Source organism: Camelus ferus, chromosome 26, assembly GCF_009834535.1.
Source record: "Camelus ferus isolate YT-003-E chromosome 26, BCGSAC_Cfer_1.0, whole genome shotgun sequence".
NCBI lineage: Eukaryota > Metazoa > Chordata > Mammalia > Artiodactyla > Camelidae > Camelus > Camelus ferus.
The window spans coordinates 18979208-18996138 of NC_045721.1; the positions used below are offsets into that span (position 1 = coordinate 18979208).

The 16931-nt window shown below is 39.3% G+C and overlaps 1 protein-coding gene across 1 annotated transcript in view; it reads right to left on the reverse strand.

The window, feature by feature from the left end:
• The window catches only part of TENM3 (teneurin transmembrane protein 3), a 540843-nt gene that overhangs the window by 48226 nt on the left and 475686 nt on the right, over positions 1–16931 (reverse strand). Inside the window, 7 exon segments of the mRNA XM_032468497.1 lie at positions 1335–1355; positions 2061–2310; positions 6281–6424; positions 7774–8041; positions 12584–12845; positions 13428–13547; positions 14546–14762. Coding sequence (XP_032324388.1) covers positions 1335–1355; positions 2061–2310; positions 6281–6424; positions 7774–8041; positions 12584–12845; positions 13428–13547; positions 14546–14762 — 1282 coding nt within the window.

Genomic DNA, 16931 nt, shown 5'->3' on the forward strand with positions numbered 1-16931 from the left:
CATGTTTTGTTGGTGTGCACACCAGTTTGCCTTTTCTCCGCAGTTACCGAGAAGGCAAAGCCAGAAAAATTGTGATATTCTGCTGTGGTTTCTAAAAGCAGAGCTTTGCACGCTCAGTAGTCTGGAGAAATCCTGTGTTAATGTTAGCACGCGGCTGAGCTATCAGTGAGAGCGTGAGTTCCATCACGGGTTTTAGGAAGAGGTCTGGGGACCATGCCTGACCAGACAGATAGGCAACTGCTACACATCTTTCAGCACAACTTGGTCTTTTATCTCCTAGTTGTCAATCTCTACACAGCAGTGCGTCATGTGGACGTAATCATCGCAAGGGTCTCACATCAACTATTGCTAATTTTTCCATCCAGTATCATTTTATCAGATATTTCAATGGCCAAACTAGATTTAGCATGTCCAAATATGTCTTGCTTTCTGTTAGCTTTACTTTAAAACATTTTTTCTCCCTTTTTGGCTGTCCTGAGGGAAGTTTTCAGTCCAAAGTGCCTATAAACAGACTTGCCTTCCACCTTCTCCAGCTTGGTGGACAGAGCAGATAGACTCTGAAAACCTTCTGGGCCAATATTTGCTTCAACTATGTTCATTCTTAGCTTTGAAGAAAGTCTTTTCCTCCCTAATAATGTTAATGGAAACACTACTTCTTAAAACGCAAATCTAGTAATTCTCTCAACCTAAACAAAATATACAGTTTCAATGGGTTTTAAATACACAGTTTAAATGACCACAGTGATGAATTTACCAGGCAGTCAAAGCATAAGTTTTAGGGCCCCCTCACTTGTCTGGGTTCCTTCCAAGCCCAGCGAGGGCCCTGGCAGCATGTTCACACGATCTTATATTTTAAAGAATTTGCCGAAGTACAATGTTTTTTGATTCTCTTTTTTTTAAAACAGAGTCCCTCAAATTGAATAAGCTTTGGGTCCAGTAAACCAGGATCTGCCCTGGCTACCAGTCAAACTAATCTCTCCTTGAATTCTCCCAACTGTCCGTCAAATTTTGTTCAGTTCAATACAACAGAGAGTAACTGAAATGTACAGATTTTTTTTGTTATACAGAGATGTTCATTATAATACGTTTTGTGACAAAATTTACTTTACTAGCCAATTTGAAAATATTTTTCAAATTACATTGCCCAGTATGATTTGCAATGTTATGCAGTAATAGTTCCTTTGAGCAGTTTTAACTCCTTAGATGCTCTGTGATACTGAGTTTCCTCTCTCATGATGAAAGGTTCTTAGAAATAGCGTCAAGAGAGTCACGGTGAAATGTAAAAGGTGAAATGTATTCGAAAATACACAATAACTTTTAAGCAGGATGCTTACCTATGTCTAAAATCTTTATTTCTTGGTGGAAGCAGATTAAAAAAAGGTAGAAAAAAAGCATAGTTAGAAAAGGTTTCTAAAACATAATGAGTTGAATCCTGAGATTTTAATTACTTTATGGAAAATTGCCAACTTAAGCAGAAATAACACTGGAAATGAATTCTGTAGGTGAAGGCTTATCGAATAATTTACAGAATAGGATGATTTTGATCATCACACGTAAATGAACACAGCAAAAACAACCACGTGTTACTTTAACCACTGGCATTATGGCTAATGGATTTAACCCAACTTGAAGACCCAATATTCTGGTTGAAAGTTATAGGCTTAGTTTATTATTCTGTCTTAATATTCTAGGAAAATACTTCATGCCTTCATTTCAACCACTGTGAAATAAAAGAGCAACAACCTATATCACAAGGTTATTCTAAAGGTGACTAAAGGGGTTTCAGAATCATAGCTCCATCCCACTGGAGTGTAGAAAATTCGCTGGAATCAGGGAGACATTTTCTCTACCAGGTGGCTTGACACTCTTTCAGACATTTGTGGCACAGTAGATACGTGCTTTGCTTTTCCTAACTTTAACCAAGAAATTTAACTTCTTTCTAAAGAGAACATTCAACGCTGGAAAGGTACGTTTAAGCAAATTAATACACTCGTTTCAACATTTCAAAAATAAAGGTGTGTTGAGCTTTGATCAAAATCCCAAATCGAGGAAAGACATACCTTAGTTCTAAAACACTTGTGACGTTTCCAGAAGGGAAGATCCGCCGAACATAGTTGAAATCCCCCACGTACAGACTGCCGTCAATGCCACACGCCAAGGCCACCGGGGCCAACAGCTTATTCCCATCAGCTTGGCCGTTGCAGCTCGGGCACGAGATACTGCGTCTGCGCCCGTTGCCCATGATGCTGCTGACGACCGGAGGCTGCTGGGAGATAAACTGGTTTTCCCCGTTCCCCTTGTACAGTATGCCTGGAAGACACGAAACGCATTTTTCTTTCGATAAAAGGAGTAAAGATGAAGAGTAAACATGTTCACGATAGAAACCACAGTTCAGTGCCTTTTAGATTCCGACTGGGAAAACTTTTATGGAAGGTTCTATTGGAAAGACCTCCATTCAATGACTTAGTGTGAAATATATGACGAGATACCTAAGATATATCAAAAATGCTCTCTGTTATGGATTTAAGGCAGGTCTGGTGAAAGAAACAAGGACAAACAAGAAAAATTAAAACTGCAAATTCTCAGTGTCAGTGATTCTCAAAGTTGGCTACACATTGGGACTGACAGGGCAGCTGTAAAAATATGGATGCTGGGCTCTCACGCCGAGGGATTCTGATTTAATTGGTCTGGGGTGCAGCCTTGGTACTGAGATTTTAAAAGACTCTCCAGATGATCCTGACACGCAACCAAGTTTGAGAACCATCTCTACACAATGTGCTTTAGAGACCAGCACGTTTGCTTAGTTGTTAAAGGATGTTGAAAGTATTATATATTAATCCAACTTAAAAAATATGCACCATAAATATGAATTTCTTCTTTATGAGTTCATGATTTGATTTTTTAAAAGTTAAATATACTTCATGGGAAACAAAGTTAGGAAATATATATCAAACCTCCAATATACTACCAAACTGTCAAAGAAGATTCTTCTTGCTTGTGCTTCAGTCTGATTTGGGAATGCATGTACATGCAGTTATTCAAAATTTCACACATTACAACATCGGGAAGGATGGTTTATTATTTAAAGTGAATTCTGCTTTTAGACATGAAAGTGCCAATCATTTTAAGAAGACAGAATGCCAGTCTGCTCCATGTTGGTCTTCAATGAAAATCAGAGAAAAATTCTCAATAAATGTTCAGTATTTTCATAGTTAGAAACTAGATTTGAGTTGAGACTCTAGTTTTCCCCTTTTACTGTTATTATACATAGATCACTGGTTCCATTTTGGTCTGATGTAACTGGATGGTCAGCTGTTATTGCTCTATACAAATTTCAAGACACATCTCAATGTGTTATCTGTACACCACCTGCTGCTTATACTTTTAAACAGATATACTGTTAAAAGAAGCAAACCCATGAAAGTACAAACAAGAAACTTGAGAAGGTGGTTTTTTTCTCCCATTTTGGAGTAATTTTAAAGTGAAGAAGAGATCAGAATAATTATGTTCCTCTTAGAGCTCAGCACATTTTAGGTGGATTCTGTGATTACTTCTAATGCTTTGCCATTTGGGTGATGTCACAATCATAGCAAATTTACAGAAAGAAATCAGGACTAATAAAACACGTTTATTCAAATTTAAGGATAAATAATCTAAATAAGGCTGGGTCCTAACAACAGACGAAAGGCATTCTGCTTTGAATATTCAAAGCATACATTAGGGATAACCTAAGATCTTTCTTTCTGTGATTACGTTGTTTGACAATTATGGAACTATAATTTCCTAGAAAATCCAGTTCTGTAATTTTCACCAGAACAATCCTACAAGTCAGGCTCCTGCTCCACTATGTCTGATTTATTCAGTCATTACTTTGAATGATTGGTCTTTCATGAGTCTCCTCTATTATGACAGAATAGAAAGATGAACATTAGAATATTTATTTCCATGTTCCAGGATGCCTGCACAAACACCTGTCATTGTCTACATTTTTGCCTTCTCTTCTTCCTTAATATATTTCCATAGCCCATCCACCTTGTCACGGTTACAAATCACTTTGTTTATTCAATTAGACACATGTCACTTTGAAAAGTCACTTCTTGTCAAACTGTTCTTGGGTAAAATTTGAAATCACAATTGGTTCACTCTGTGAGTTAGGTTACCTGGCATTTTAACATATGTATTTTAACATATATGTGTGTATATATATTTTTTTTTTTTACTTTTTACAGAGGTACAAAATAATATATATTTTATAACACTTTTGGAGCATAGAACTTTGGGTAGTCCAGTTTTCACATCTGACCTGATATTTTAATAAAAGTTAATTATATATTATTCTCTGGTAGAATGTGTGAGTATTTTTATTACATAGACACACACACAGAATATCTATGAGTTTCTTAATCCCCCTGAACACTAGACTGAGTGTTGAACTGCGGAGGTGTGGGCTTTCCTGAAGCTCTTTGCTCATTGTCTCCCTACTGGTTCATAATCTCTTGGGTGAAATCCTGGGGTTCACTGGTTATGAACTTTACCTTATGGTCGTATAATAACTAAAATACATGTGGAGAGGTTACCCCCCCAGTTTTTTTGGTAAAGAACTTCTGAAGGAATATACCAATATGTCAAACCACATGAAATATAATTTTAGAGAATTTAATCAAGAGCATGTGGTTGGCATGTGGGTATGCATTTTGAAAGGTCATCATTAAGCCACATGTTACAAACAAAACAGACTGAGACGACCACTGCTGATGATCAGATAACACAGACAGCCTCCTCCTCGGGCAGGAGCCCCACTTTTCCAAGGCGTGTGCTGCACGTGGCTCTGCTGGTTATCACTCCTGCTCCCAACCTTCGGGGGTGCAAACCGAAGTAAACCTGACATCCAGGAAGGACATAATTGGACAGGGAGTAGAGCTTAGCACTGCTATCAAACAGAAAAGGTGCGAAGGGTTTTCTGCATTTTTTTTTCCCTTCACTACTGATTTGCTCAGTATGATTCTCTTCTGGAGGTAAGGCACCAGCATTTTCAATCCCTGGCTTGGAAACCACTTTTGATTTAGTTCATTTGGGAGTTTAAAATGTATTCTCTGCAACTCCGAAAAACTTTTTTTTTTTTTTAACAGAAAGAACCAATAACAAAGCAACATGAATCTGAAAAAAAAAATGATCATTAATCATAAATATTTAATCGTTTTCCATGCTCAGTTCAACATTCTGAATCTTCCAAAAACCTCTGCTAAGACAAAAGCTAGATTATTTTGACAAGGCTGTGAAATCTTCACTGGCTGTTTGTAAGAGGACAGAAGACAGTGACTAGCACGGTGTGGTTTAGGATGGGAGGCTAGACAAGTTCCCTTGAGAGTCTGCTTTTCTAGCAAATCATCTGAGATGTAGCCAGCTTGTGGGTAACATCTCAGAAACCCAGTGAAGACAATCAAGCATGTTTCGTGTAAATAATATCTTTTATGAGATTAAACTGGTCACGTTTTGCAAGTAACTTATTTCTTTTGGTTTGTAAGATTTGACATATTTTATCTCAGAGCATATTCACTTGTGAGGTCTACTACAAGTAATACCCCTGATTCTTGCTTTTTCCCCTCAGATTAGTCATTTATTTTTTCCCCTAACATTTCCACAACCAAACAACCGTATGTGTCGCACAGTCTGAGTGGGAGAATTTTTTCAACCCTCAAATACAGCGTATGAAGAACTGGAAAAATAAACCCAGATACTCAAAACAGACTACATCCTTAAGGACTAAGAATTAAGGATTAAGATCTGTTAGAGGCATTTTGGTAGAGTCATTCGGATTTTTAGTTTTTATTTATTAAAAAAAAAAACAAAAACAAACCCTCCGTCTATTTTTTGTAAACGTCTCGAAAGCACTTTTTTTCCCCTAGTGGAGGTGCTGGGGATGAAACCTAGGGCCTTGTGCCTGCGAGGCACGCACTCTACCACTAAGCTATACCCTCTCTGCCTAGAGCGTTTTGGATCAGCTCACTGACTTCTGGTGAAACCAGAAACTCCTCGGTGGATCCCTAGGGAAGACGCCGGCACAAAGTCCTTTCAACGCAGCACCAAGGACGGTCGCTTACATTTGAATGGGAAAACTATGTCGTGATGAACATTGTGATGTGTGTTACATGGCTCCCACTTTTAGGCTTTTATCGTCTTTAAAAACATACATTCATTTTTCTGCTAATTCTGATCTTACAGCTGCAATTTAATCGGTTTGAAGGTGAGCAATATTATGCATCTGTGAACAAGGTCTTACCATTTTGAACGTCCAATACGTGATGCTTATTTAATGTCCAACCACCCATGTTGGAAGCATCTAATTCATAGCCTTGCAAGACGGCGGTCCTTTTCTCCCACAGAGTCAGGTCCAAACACGACTCGTATTCGTATCCAACCGACACTGGAATCAAAACAAATCACGGCTCATGTTCCCAACAACAGGCAGAAATGCAATTTATGATTTTGATAAAACTGTCTTTTTTCACAGATGTGCTCTGAGACCCTATTTCCACTTATTTATGAACAGAAGTCTATTTTTTATATGAGAAGACTTGATCATATAAAAGGTGTTTTTCTAAAAAATGATCTCCAAATATTATTTTTGTACCGACGATAGGAAACTAGCGTTTTTTACCACATCACTTTTTCGCAAGGGGTTCACAGCACAAAATGAAGTTTGGATCGGGCAACTGGGTAAGTAATCAGATCGGATAAATTAGCCCCAAATGGTGATGAGATGATAACATCTAAAAATAGTATCTGCTATCTGAATAATTAGAGATGTTTAGTTTCCAGGAATATTCAGTTATGGAAAATATTTATAATAAGGAAGGTTCAATAGAACAAAAAGATAGCCAGGGTATAACATAATAGTCACATGTGATTATCAGGAGTGAAAAATAAAACTAGTATTAGTTAATATGAACAAATCACAAATGAAAAACTCCAGTGTTCACAATGAAATACGGATTTTAATTAAAACCTACAACAAAGTGAAGGGAGAAGTGGCAATTATCCGACTGGTTTGAACTAATTCTAGTTAAAATCATGCATCAATGTCAGAATAAAGTGTCTATTATATTTTCAGGTAAAAGCTAATAGAACAAAACACATGTTATCTCTCAGCTTTTGATGTTCTGAGCCTGAGCTTGGCGCTGTACTATGCACATCTCAATATGTCGCATTTTGATTGCACAGTCCAGTCATGCAGTGAAATGACTAGTTGGATGGACGTTTTAAGAATATCTTTCGATTGAACTGACCAGTCCTTCTAGTCCAAAGAGCTGCAGTAATTCTGGGACACAAATGTTGTCTGATATTATGTTAAGATATCCTTATGAGTTAAAACTATATTAGTTGTTAGGTCTTGAAAACATAAAAATGAATACGGAAAGCTAAGGAGGTGAAGTTATAAAGAAAAGAAGAAAATGGAAAAAGGAAGGGACACAATAAGGGGGGAAACAACATGAAAAAAAAAAGATATGACCACCTGAAGTCACATTCAGAACATTCTTCCAAGACACAGTTTCAGCCAGAAAAATGGATACTTTCTTCATCTCATCATTTGGGATACAGTCCTTTTTGCCATGGTAGACCTGAACCAATCAACTTATAACTTTCCTAGGCAACCTTACTGCCTTCCTCTCTGCGTATGCACTGATTTCCAGGGGTTAAAAATTAATTTTATGTTAGTTCTGACTTCAAGACAATTTTCTCTTGGTGCAGAATACATATTTACGTGGAACTTACCAACAGCTTCCGATAGCCCATAGACCTTTTGGTTATATGCATCTGTTTTATCCCATATGAAAGTATAGGCCAGGTTGGGTGAGGCGGGGAACCACTTCTGAAAGAGTCTTCCCACGACAGCTACCATAAGATGAACCTTCATTAAATTAAACGGTATAACGGACTGGGTCATGGTGATCTTGAGTACTGACTTGTATCCTGCAGCTCTGGAACTCAGGTAGGAAAGTTTCAAATCTGTTCCTGGAATTGTGGTTTCTTCATGAAGCACCTAGGTTTGAATACAGAAGAAGCTTCAAACTCTGATCACGTAGGACTGTTGGGTAAAATCCACTGAAAAGGACGAAGCAGAACCACCAAGACACTAAAGAGTCCTTTTTCACAAATATGCTTTTGAGATGTCATCTTGGTCAATAATTAAAAATAACTCGGTTGCCAGCCCAACTTTTCTCCTCCTAAAAGCTTCTTGCCATTTATTCTGCGTTAATCACAGCTCAGACGCTACTTCTCACGCAGGAAGCGCTGTGACCCGTCCATCCAGCCGACATGCATGGACTTGTATCGTCACGGTGGGTTCTCACTAATCCCCCTTTCACCCCCATCGCCCTGGAGAATTAAAGCAGACATCTGTAGCATGGTTAGCTCGGAACAGGGATGTAGTTCCGGCCAAAGACCTGGCTCACGCCAGCTGGCTCATTTAGAGATTAAACCTGTGTCTCAGGCCTCACCAACTGACTGGTCACAGCCTATCAAGACAGGAATGACAAAACAGACCAATTCGTCTGGGTTAAATTGTAGCAAATTCCACATTCATGTTGAAAGGTAATGAAACAATAGCACAGTCTAATAATTAGTTAAAACACTGAGCTGGGACTCACCACTGATTTTTGATACGATGGCACATGAACTAGTATTTTCACGTTGCATAAATTTCCCCCCAGAGAACAACTAATGTGTTGTTGAGTGAACACAAAAGACACTTTCTGAATTAAAACTGGAGTGTAAACAGTTCATATGATTACCTGCATAGGAGTGATCTCCTTTACAGATTTTTAAAAATTGTATTTTTAACCCTACAATGTACCCATCAATGTGACTAGCTCCACGAATGCCAACAAATTTACCCTGACTTACGCAAAATATATTATGCCAAAACATTAATTATTTTAGAAAATATATGTTCCATGGTATAGAAAATCTATCCAGACAATTCAGAGTCCACTTACTAAAGCCCCTATCAGCTTGGTTACTGATAATGGCTCCTCGCAGACTTACCACACACACTGTAAAGTACAAGGCTATCAGTGTTGAAGAACTTGCCCCAGGAACTCACCACTTTCTCTACTGAGAGTTAGACAGCATCTCAAAGGCCTCCTCAGATTGCCCTATCAATATTCATTGTTCACACTTAAAGGACTACCTTCCCTTGTTTAGAAAAATCTCAGAATAGCGGCTCAGTGTTCAGCAGCGTTTCTCCTCCCCACAGCTCCTCTCGCCTAAGACAGTTAGGTATTATGTACATCTGTAATCTCCCAATTTTAATAACGTCAGTAAAGCCCCTGCTACTGAGGGGGTAGCTGCACAGCTTCAATATAAACAATCACATAGTTGGGAGCAGCACAAAAGAACGGGCTGAACAAACTTCCAGCCTGGCCCGTGAGTCAGTGTTGGCATGAAGAGGGGTGCGAGGCAACACGGGAGCTAGAGAAGCCATTGTGTGCTGTAGTAGAGACATCAGTTTGCTACAGTTGGCGTTTTCCTTACCAAACACGCCGACTGAATGCAGATACACACTGTCTTAAACAAAACAGTTTTATGAACATATAGAAGCTTTCTAGAACTCAGACTCCGGGAAACCGTAACACGTAAGATTGACAGCACTTTTGCAGGACTGCAGTGTACAGGGTGAGTCATCTGAACAGAACGCACTGTTCTCTATCATTGGGGTGAAAAACCAATGGGCTACTTTGAAAAATAGATTCTTTGACTCTTGAGCGGCCCTAAAAATAGAAGGCATATAATTTATTTCCTCTTGATTTATTTTCAAAATAATTTCACCTAAATTTGACAGGTTTTCTATATGAAAGGCAGCCTTTCATTAATTAATAGTTCTGTGATCTTCCAGGAGTCGCTTTTCTATTTCAAAATATCACGTTTATTCCTAATTTTAATAATGCATCACTGTCTCTGTCATCATTAGCCCACATCCATGGAACAAATATCTGTAATTCAGTTCATTAAAATATGTGTTTCTTCAGGTAATTTAACTTGACCATGTTATTTTGCATTAGTGGGAAAAGTAAATCTAGCCAGAATAGAAAAAAAAACCCAAAAACCCAAGCCATTAAGCCTGTTTTTGCTAGCTGCATGATCCGTAAGCTCCGTTCTTGAGGTTAAACCATTCAGTTAGGAACCATGTCCTGCCAAGTCTGCCTCCCAGATCTCTGTCTAATCTGTTTCCTCTTCTCCATTTCCGCTGCCGTTGTGACTGGTGGGCCCTCTCCGTCCGAGCGCTGGATCTGGATGGAAACACAGTGCAAACTAGCCTGTTCACTGATCTGTCTCCTCCTATCATTTCTGCATTTCATCACTTGAGTGAGCTTTAGAGAAAGGCTGAACAATCTTTCCTGGCTCCCTGGTTCCATACTGCCTAAAGAACTCAAGGTCTCCATTGTATGCTAATTCATAGCCTGGCCCTCAGTTTTCAGACAACAGCGCTCGCTTTTACCACCATGCTGCTGCTCACGCGTTTTCTTCAATCTGGAATATCCTTTCCCCTCTTAAAGGCCAACTTCTTCAGTGATGCTTTCCTTGGCTTCCTTAGAAACTGATCTCTCTTTTGAATTTCCACACTCTTCATTCAAATCTTCATCACATTTAGAATGGCAGGATCCAAGTCTCGTTATTCTTTTTACCCTGGTGGAGTACCTTGTGCATTCTGGGTTCTCAGTAAATTTTTACTAAAATGTTTGCTGACCATGTGATGGAATGGAAAAAACACCCTTCATGTATTCATGGAACTGACTATTTGAAACCCATTTCAGTGACCTGGTTTGCTAGAAATTTGCCACTTAGAAACAGATACCGCTTCTAGGCTAAAAATCTACTGGCTAAGAAGTTCAGAGTTAGAGGAAAGTGGACCCTGGGGCTGGGGGGAAGTATCACACTGGACAAGGCTACGATGATTTTCTGAAAGCTTTGGCTCAGAGTCTGCTGGACTGTTACGCAGTAAATCACTGAGGCATCTCTTCTGCATCCTATTTGCCCAGGTTCATGCTCCGTATCTGTTATCTTACAGCTTCTGATCTCTGCCTAGACTTCTTCCCAATGAGATCTCACTCTCTGCTTTAAGTCTTTCTACAACGCTGATGGATGACTCCCAAACTGTCATCTTTACTTCCAACCTCGTCCTTGGATTCCATTCTGACGTGTCTGCTTCTTACCACTTCTACCCCAATCACCTTCGTCCAAGCCACCATCATGTTTCCTCTACTGAGACTGCCTCGTGACTGGTCTCCTTGTTTCAGGATTCACCCTCAATAAAATATTCTCAGCACAGCAATTGCAGTGATGCTTCTAAGGAAATCAGTAACTGCACTTGCTCTGTTTAAAACCTCTAAACAGTGTCTCATTCCTCAGCTGTAATCAGCAAAGTCCTTGTCCTTACTGTGGTCCTCAGTGACTGGTGACCTCTCCGCCTTCACTCCAGCCACACCTGCTGGCCTGTCTGTCCATCTCCAACAAGCCAAGCATGTTCCTCCCTCAGAGCTTTTGAACTTGGTCTTTGCTCTGCTTGGAATGACCTTCTATTTGGGGGGTTTAGTCTTTCTCTTTTTAAAGTTTCTGCTGAAATGCAATCTTATCAGAGAGCTCTTCCTGGACTACATTTTATAAAACTGCACCTCCACCCACTTCACCCTGCTTTATTATTTTTTAATAAGCCTTTTTCACAACCCAACATGTATCTATTTGTTGGAGGAACCCCTCTCTCCCCATAAGCTGGCAGACTCCTTGAAAGCAGGTACTTCGTCTGACTGGTTAACTGCTTTGTTCCGTTGTAACGGTGCCTGGTGCAGAACAGGTATTCAATAAATATTTGAAAAATGAATGTGACAAAGCTGTTATGTGAGGTTGTATTTTAAAGAGTATGTATTTTTACTTAGTATTTACAAATGAAGTCCACTATTATTGTACCTAACGGCCTACGTTTAAGATCTGAATGCTATTTCTATTTGGAAATACATAGGAAGGAAAACAATCCCCAGTTAGTTCAGTAGATAAAATGAATAGTGAAAAGTACGGCTATTTTTAAAACAATTATATAGTTTTTTTTCCGGTGGAGAATAGGGCTATATTATGAACCACAAATTATTAGGACTCAAGACATGATACCATGTTTTAAAAACAGTACCATGAGAAAATGAATGAACATCTTCTCTGTCAAAAAACATCTTTTCTAAAATATTTTTTCACTTACAATAATAATGAAACAATAAATTATTGAGAGTAATGGCCACGAGCAAAGACATTATTAGCTGTTGAGTTTAAGTCATTTCCTCATTTGGCCACAACTGATAAATAGATACAGATACAGTGTGAAGAAAAAGTATTTTGAAGAGATCTTTAAGCCGTAACTGATAGCCCACTGCAACAACACCCGTTCCAGTACACACACACAACACATCCTGTATGCTGTTCTATAGACTTATGGAGGATAGTCCCGGAATTCTGCAATCCTCTAAAAAAAATTCTTTGGAAACCACACGATCTGAAAACGGCTAGTGTAACAGTACTGCCTGTTAGAACGTTCTACCTGCGTCTCAGGAATAATGGGACTGTCTTCGGGAGAAGATCTAAAAAACGTAGACAAGGGTGACGACACAATGATAGGGTTTGGCCGCACGAAGCCACTCAGGTCACAGCTGGGAATGTCATTCTCCTCTTTCTTCATGACGAGGGTATCCATCACATAAAAGACGTTCCACGGAATCCATACAGTATGGTGCTGAGTGAGGAACGGGGATCGTTCAAATACCAGAGTTAGAGAAGCCCCACCATTTGCCACCAAGTCAAACCTAAGGAAAAACAAGATGTGCTTAGTGAATCATCTGGATCTCATATAACTCCCAACGCTCACCTCCTTAAATTAATCTGCTTTATAAAGAGAGCAATCTTTTCCCGCAACTCGTATATGAAAGAGCTTCAAATCTACAGGAATATTAAGACGTATACAATGACCATCCATGTACCCTTAACTCAGATTTACTACTTTATTAACTTTTTTCCAAATGTGAGTTATCTGTCTACCTATCTCCTCTTTTTCCAGACCCATCTGAACTTAGGTTGGAGGTACGACGAAACGTCACTCCCAAATAATTCAACATGAATCTTCTAAGACAAAGAACAGCCTCCTATGACACCAGCACACTATTATCATGCCTTAGAAAATGAAATCAACTTTTAAATCAACTTTTAAAGACCTAGGGATATATGACTTTAAATTTCTGCCATCAGGTACTGTCACAGATTTCTGGAGTCTAAAAGTTGTTGCATTTCCACATTGAAAGGGACAGTAAAACATGTTGGGTGATAGAAGAATACCTAATTTTTATACTTAAAATGCTTCAAACAGAGGTTGGGTGTTGGGACCAACTCACATGCCATCCTGGCGGGTGATGGTATATCCGTATTCCGGGTAATGGAAAAATGAGACATTCACTCCAATGAGTGGCGTCCCATCAGCAGTTAGTACTTGGCCTCTGATGACGGATGCAAGGCTGTGGGAAAAGTAGAAGAATTAGAACATCTGTCTTAGGCCAACATGATCATGATGTAGAGATAACTCAATCTTCGGATAAAACAACACTATCAGACGCACTCGTATTCACAAAAATCAGATTTAAGACTATATCCCTTTTAATTCACTGTAATGCACATTCTTGAAATGCCTGGTGTTTACCCTGGGTTTTAATTCATTGCAATCTGGTTTTTGGAGAGTTATCAAGACCAATAATTTAGAGACGAATTTTTAAAATTGTAAGCTGTGTTTTTTTTTCATAAGTCATATATCTGGTGCTTGCATGAAGAAAAGTATACTTTCCAATTAATTCCAAGGCAATCCGTAAATCTGCAGGAACCAAGAAGTACAAGATTTAAGGGGGCAATAAGGAACATTTGTGCAACAACTTTTAATCAACTGCTGGGTCTCACTGCATTAATGCTGTTAAATTGAGGCTGACCCAGGAGTTCTGGTGTAAATCATCTTCTTTTGCTCAGTGAGACACAAGACACCTGCTTTCACTTACTGGTTTATTTTCAGGTCATTACTGCTCTGTAAAGCACCAGTCAAACAGCTTATGCAATCTTACTGCCACGCCGTTAGCAGTTCCATTACATTAATTCATAATTTATATTATTTAGTGAGCTCAGCTTAAAAAAAAGTGCACTTCTGTTTTGCCTTTTGGGGTCTTTTCATTGCTTCTTTTGAAACATTTCCAACTGTGCAAAGAAAATCAACTAGTTAAATGAAGATTTATTGACTCTTTAATGGGATGTCCTGTTATGTATTAGGTACTGAAATTGACAAAGTATGTGAACGGTGTCAAAAATGCTTGAAAGGCGAAGTTTGGTGAAGGATTTGCCAAACGAGGAAAAACTGCATTAAAAAAAAAAAAACAAGCACTGCGCTCGAATTCAGTCATCAGCATTTCATACACAGGGCTTGTAACTGTTGATAATATCGCTACAAATCTGTACAAGGAAGAGATGCACTAACCTCTTATTGAAAGGACTTCCTCCAGGTATGACATGGGTGCTGTCAGATCCTATGAGAAAACTGATGCGGTCGTAGAAGGACTTGGCAGCCTGCTGAGGCGGGGACTGTAAGCTTTGGCTAATGATGTCCTGGGGGTCAGGCAATCCGCGACAGTAGGGCTGATTTTGGCAGGAACTCTGTAAACAGCAATCCGGGTCCATACAGTCAATGAGTCCATCTGTAGAGAGAAACGGAAACCAGTAAGAGGACCCGTCTTTCTCTGCCATGAAGTAGAATATGTTTTGTTTGCTGGCTGGCTTTTTGCACATCAAATGATTGGCTCTCCCTCTCTGGTAGTAATTTCTAGGAGGCCTACTTTCTGAAACCAACTGAAATACAAACACAATGCTGGCAGCTGCTTTCCCAGCCAGTAAATGTTTGGGTTGGCGATGGCTGAAAAGAATCGTATGATGTTGATTCTGAGAAAAAATAAAAAATGACTGATTAGAACAAACGATAGCTCATTTTATTGAGCTTGCTTTACTATGCTTCGTGGATATTGTGTTTTTGTTTTTTGGTTTTTTTTTTTAGTAAATTGGAGGTCTGTGGCCACCTGCATGAGGAAGTCTATGGGCGCCCTTTTCCCAACAGCATTTGCTCACTTCCTGTCTCTGTGTTACGTTTTGGTGATTTTCACAATATTTCAAACTTTTTCATTCTTATTATATTTGTGATGGTGATCTGTGAGCAGTGAACTCTGTTGTCACTGTTATAATTCTTTTGAGGAACCGTGAACTGTCCAGGGGTGAACTTAATTGATAAATGGAGAGTGTGTTCTGACTGCTCCATAAACCAGCTGTTTCCCTGTGTCTCTTCCTCTCCTCAGGCCTCCCTGTGCCCTGAGACACAAAGATATTGAAATCAGGTCAAGTAATAACCATCCAATGGCCTCTCAATGTTCAAGTGAAAGGAAGAGTCGATCGATGGGGCAAAATTCACTGTTGTCTCATTTTAAGAAACTGCCGCAGCCCCAACCTTCACACCCACCACCCTGACCAGTCAGCAGCCGACAACCTTGAGGGAAGACCCTCCACCAGTAAAAAGATTACGGCTTGCTGAAGGCTCAGATGATGGTTAGCCTTCATAAGCAATAAAGTATTTTAATGAATGTACATACATTGCTTTTTAGACATAATACCACTGCAAACTTAATAGATGACAGTATAGTGTAGATACAGCTTTTACATGCACTGGAAAACAAAAAAAATTCCTGTGACTCTCTCTACAGGGATGCTTGCTTCACTGCAGTGGCCGGGAACCGACCCTGCGGTATCTCAGAGGTCTGCCCGTAGTAGCAGGAAGGAACACAGAGTAGTTGTAAGTGCACTTAATCAGGGCTTCTGCAGTTTAGAGATAATGCACTAGGAGTTATAGTAAGTGTATATGGCAAGGGGATGGGTACGCATACTGGGTGAAGCTCTGAAACTGGGGAAATTGTCAGAAAATGAAGGTTTGTGAAATGAAGCAAGTGCAAATCAACGTACAATGGAGGAGATCAGCCAATCATCTTTCAAGGAAATTGTTTTCCCCAGAATAGGAAAGTGTGTTCCAAGTAAAATGAGGCATTTCTCAAATTTTAAACAGGAACCTGAGCCCTTCGAATGCCTCCTCTCAAAGGCAGGTGTTAATTAAAATGTGGCAAGTGTAAGTAAGCCATAATACTGGAAATGATAAGAGACCGATCACTAAAAATGGACCTACACTGTTGATGCCATAAAAACAGTAGTAGATTGAACCTTCCAGAGCCTTCTCCAGGAACATCAAAAGGAAACTACACTCAATGGCTCATGTAAGAATTTCGTTTGAAACATATAAACCAATCCAATAGCGGATACTAGTGTCAGGTGTGATGGCTTGATGACATTATCCTTTAAGCTCATTTTTCAGTGACCAGTTGACACATAAATTTTTATCTGCTTGGTGACTGCATTTCTCTGTACAGACTAATAAAAACATTAGTTTCTGAAGACTTTACTTACCCTTGAGAGAATTGACAAAATAGTTATAAAATCTTCAGACCTAACTATCAGGTCTTGGTGTGACCCTATTATGGCAAACTCAGCTGAAAATATCTAGTTGACTTCTATGTTTTATTTATACAACTGTTTTGAAATAACTAATTTAAAAAAAACCAGACCAGTCATTGTTTTTTTGCTTTAGGCTACTCTTATTAATAGAACATAAGCTTGTCCATTCACTCCCTGACAGCAAACTGAGACAAAAGAAAACAGACTAGATTGAATCGTAATGCCCAGTCTAGAAGCAGGTCAGCAACAGCACAGTGAGGTAAGAAACGAGCCCAGGGCCCCTGGCTCGGTGTCCGTAAGTCGTTTTGCCCTCCTGAAGA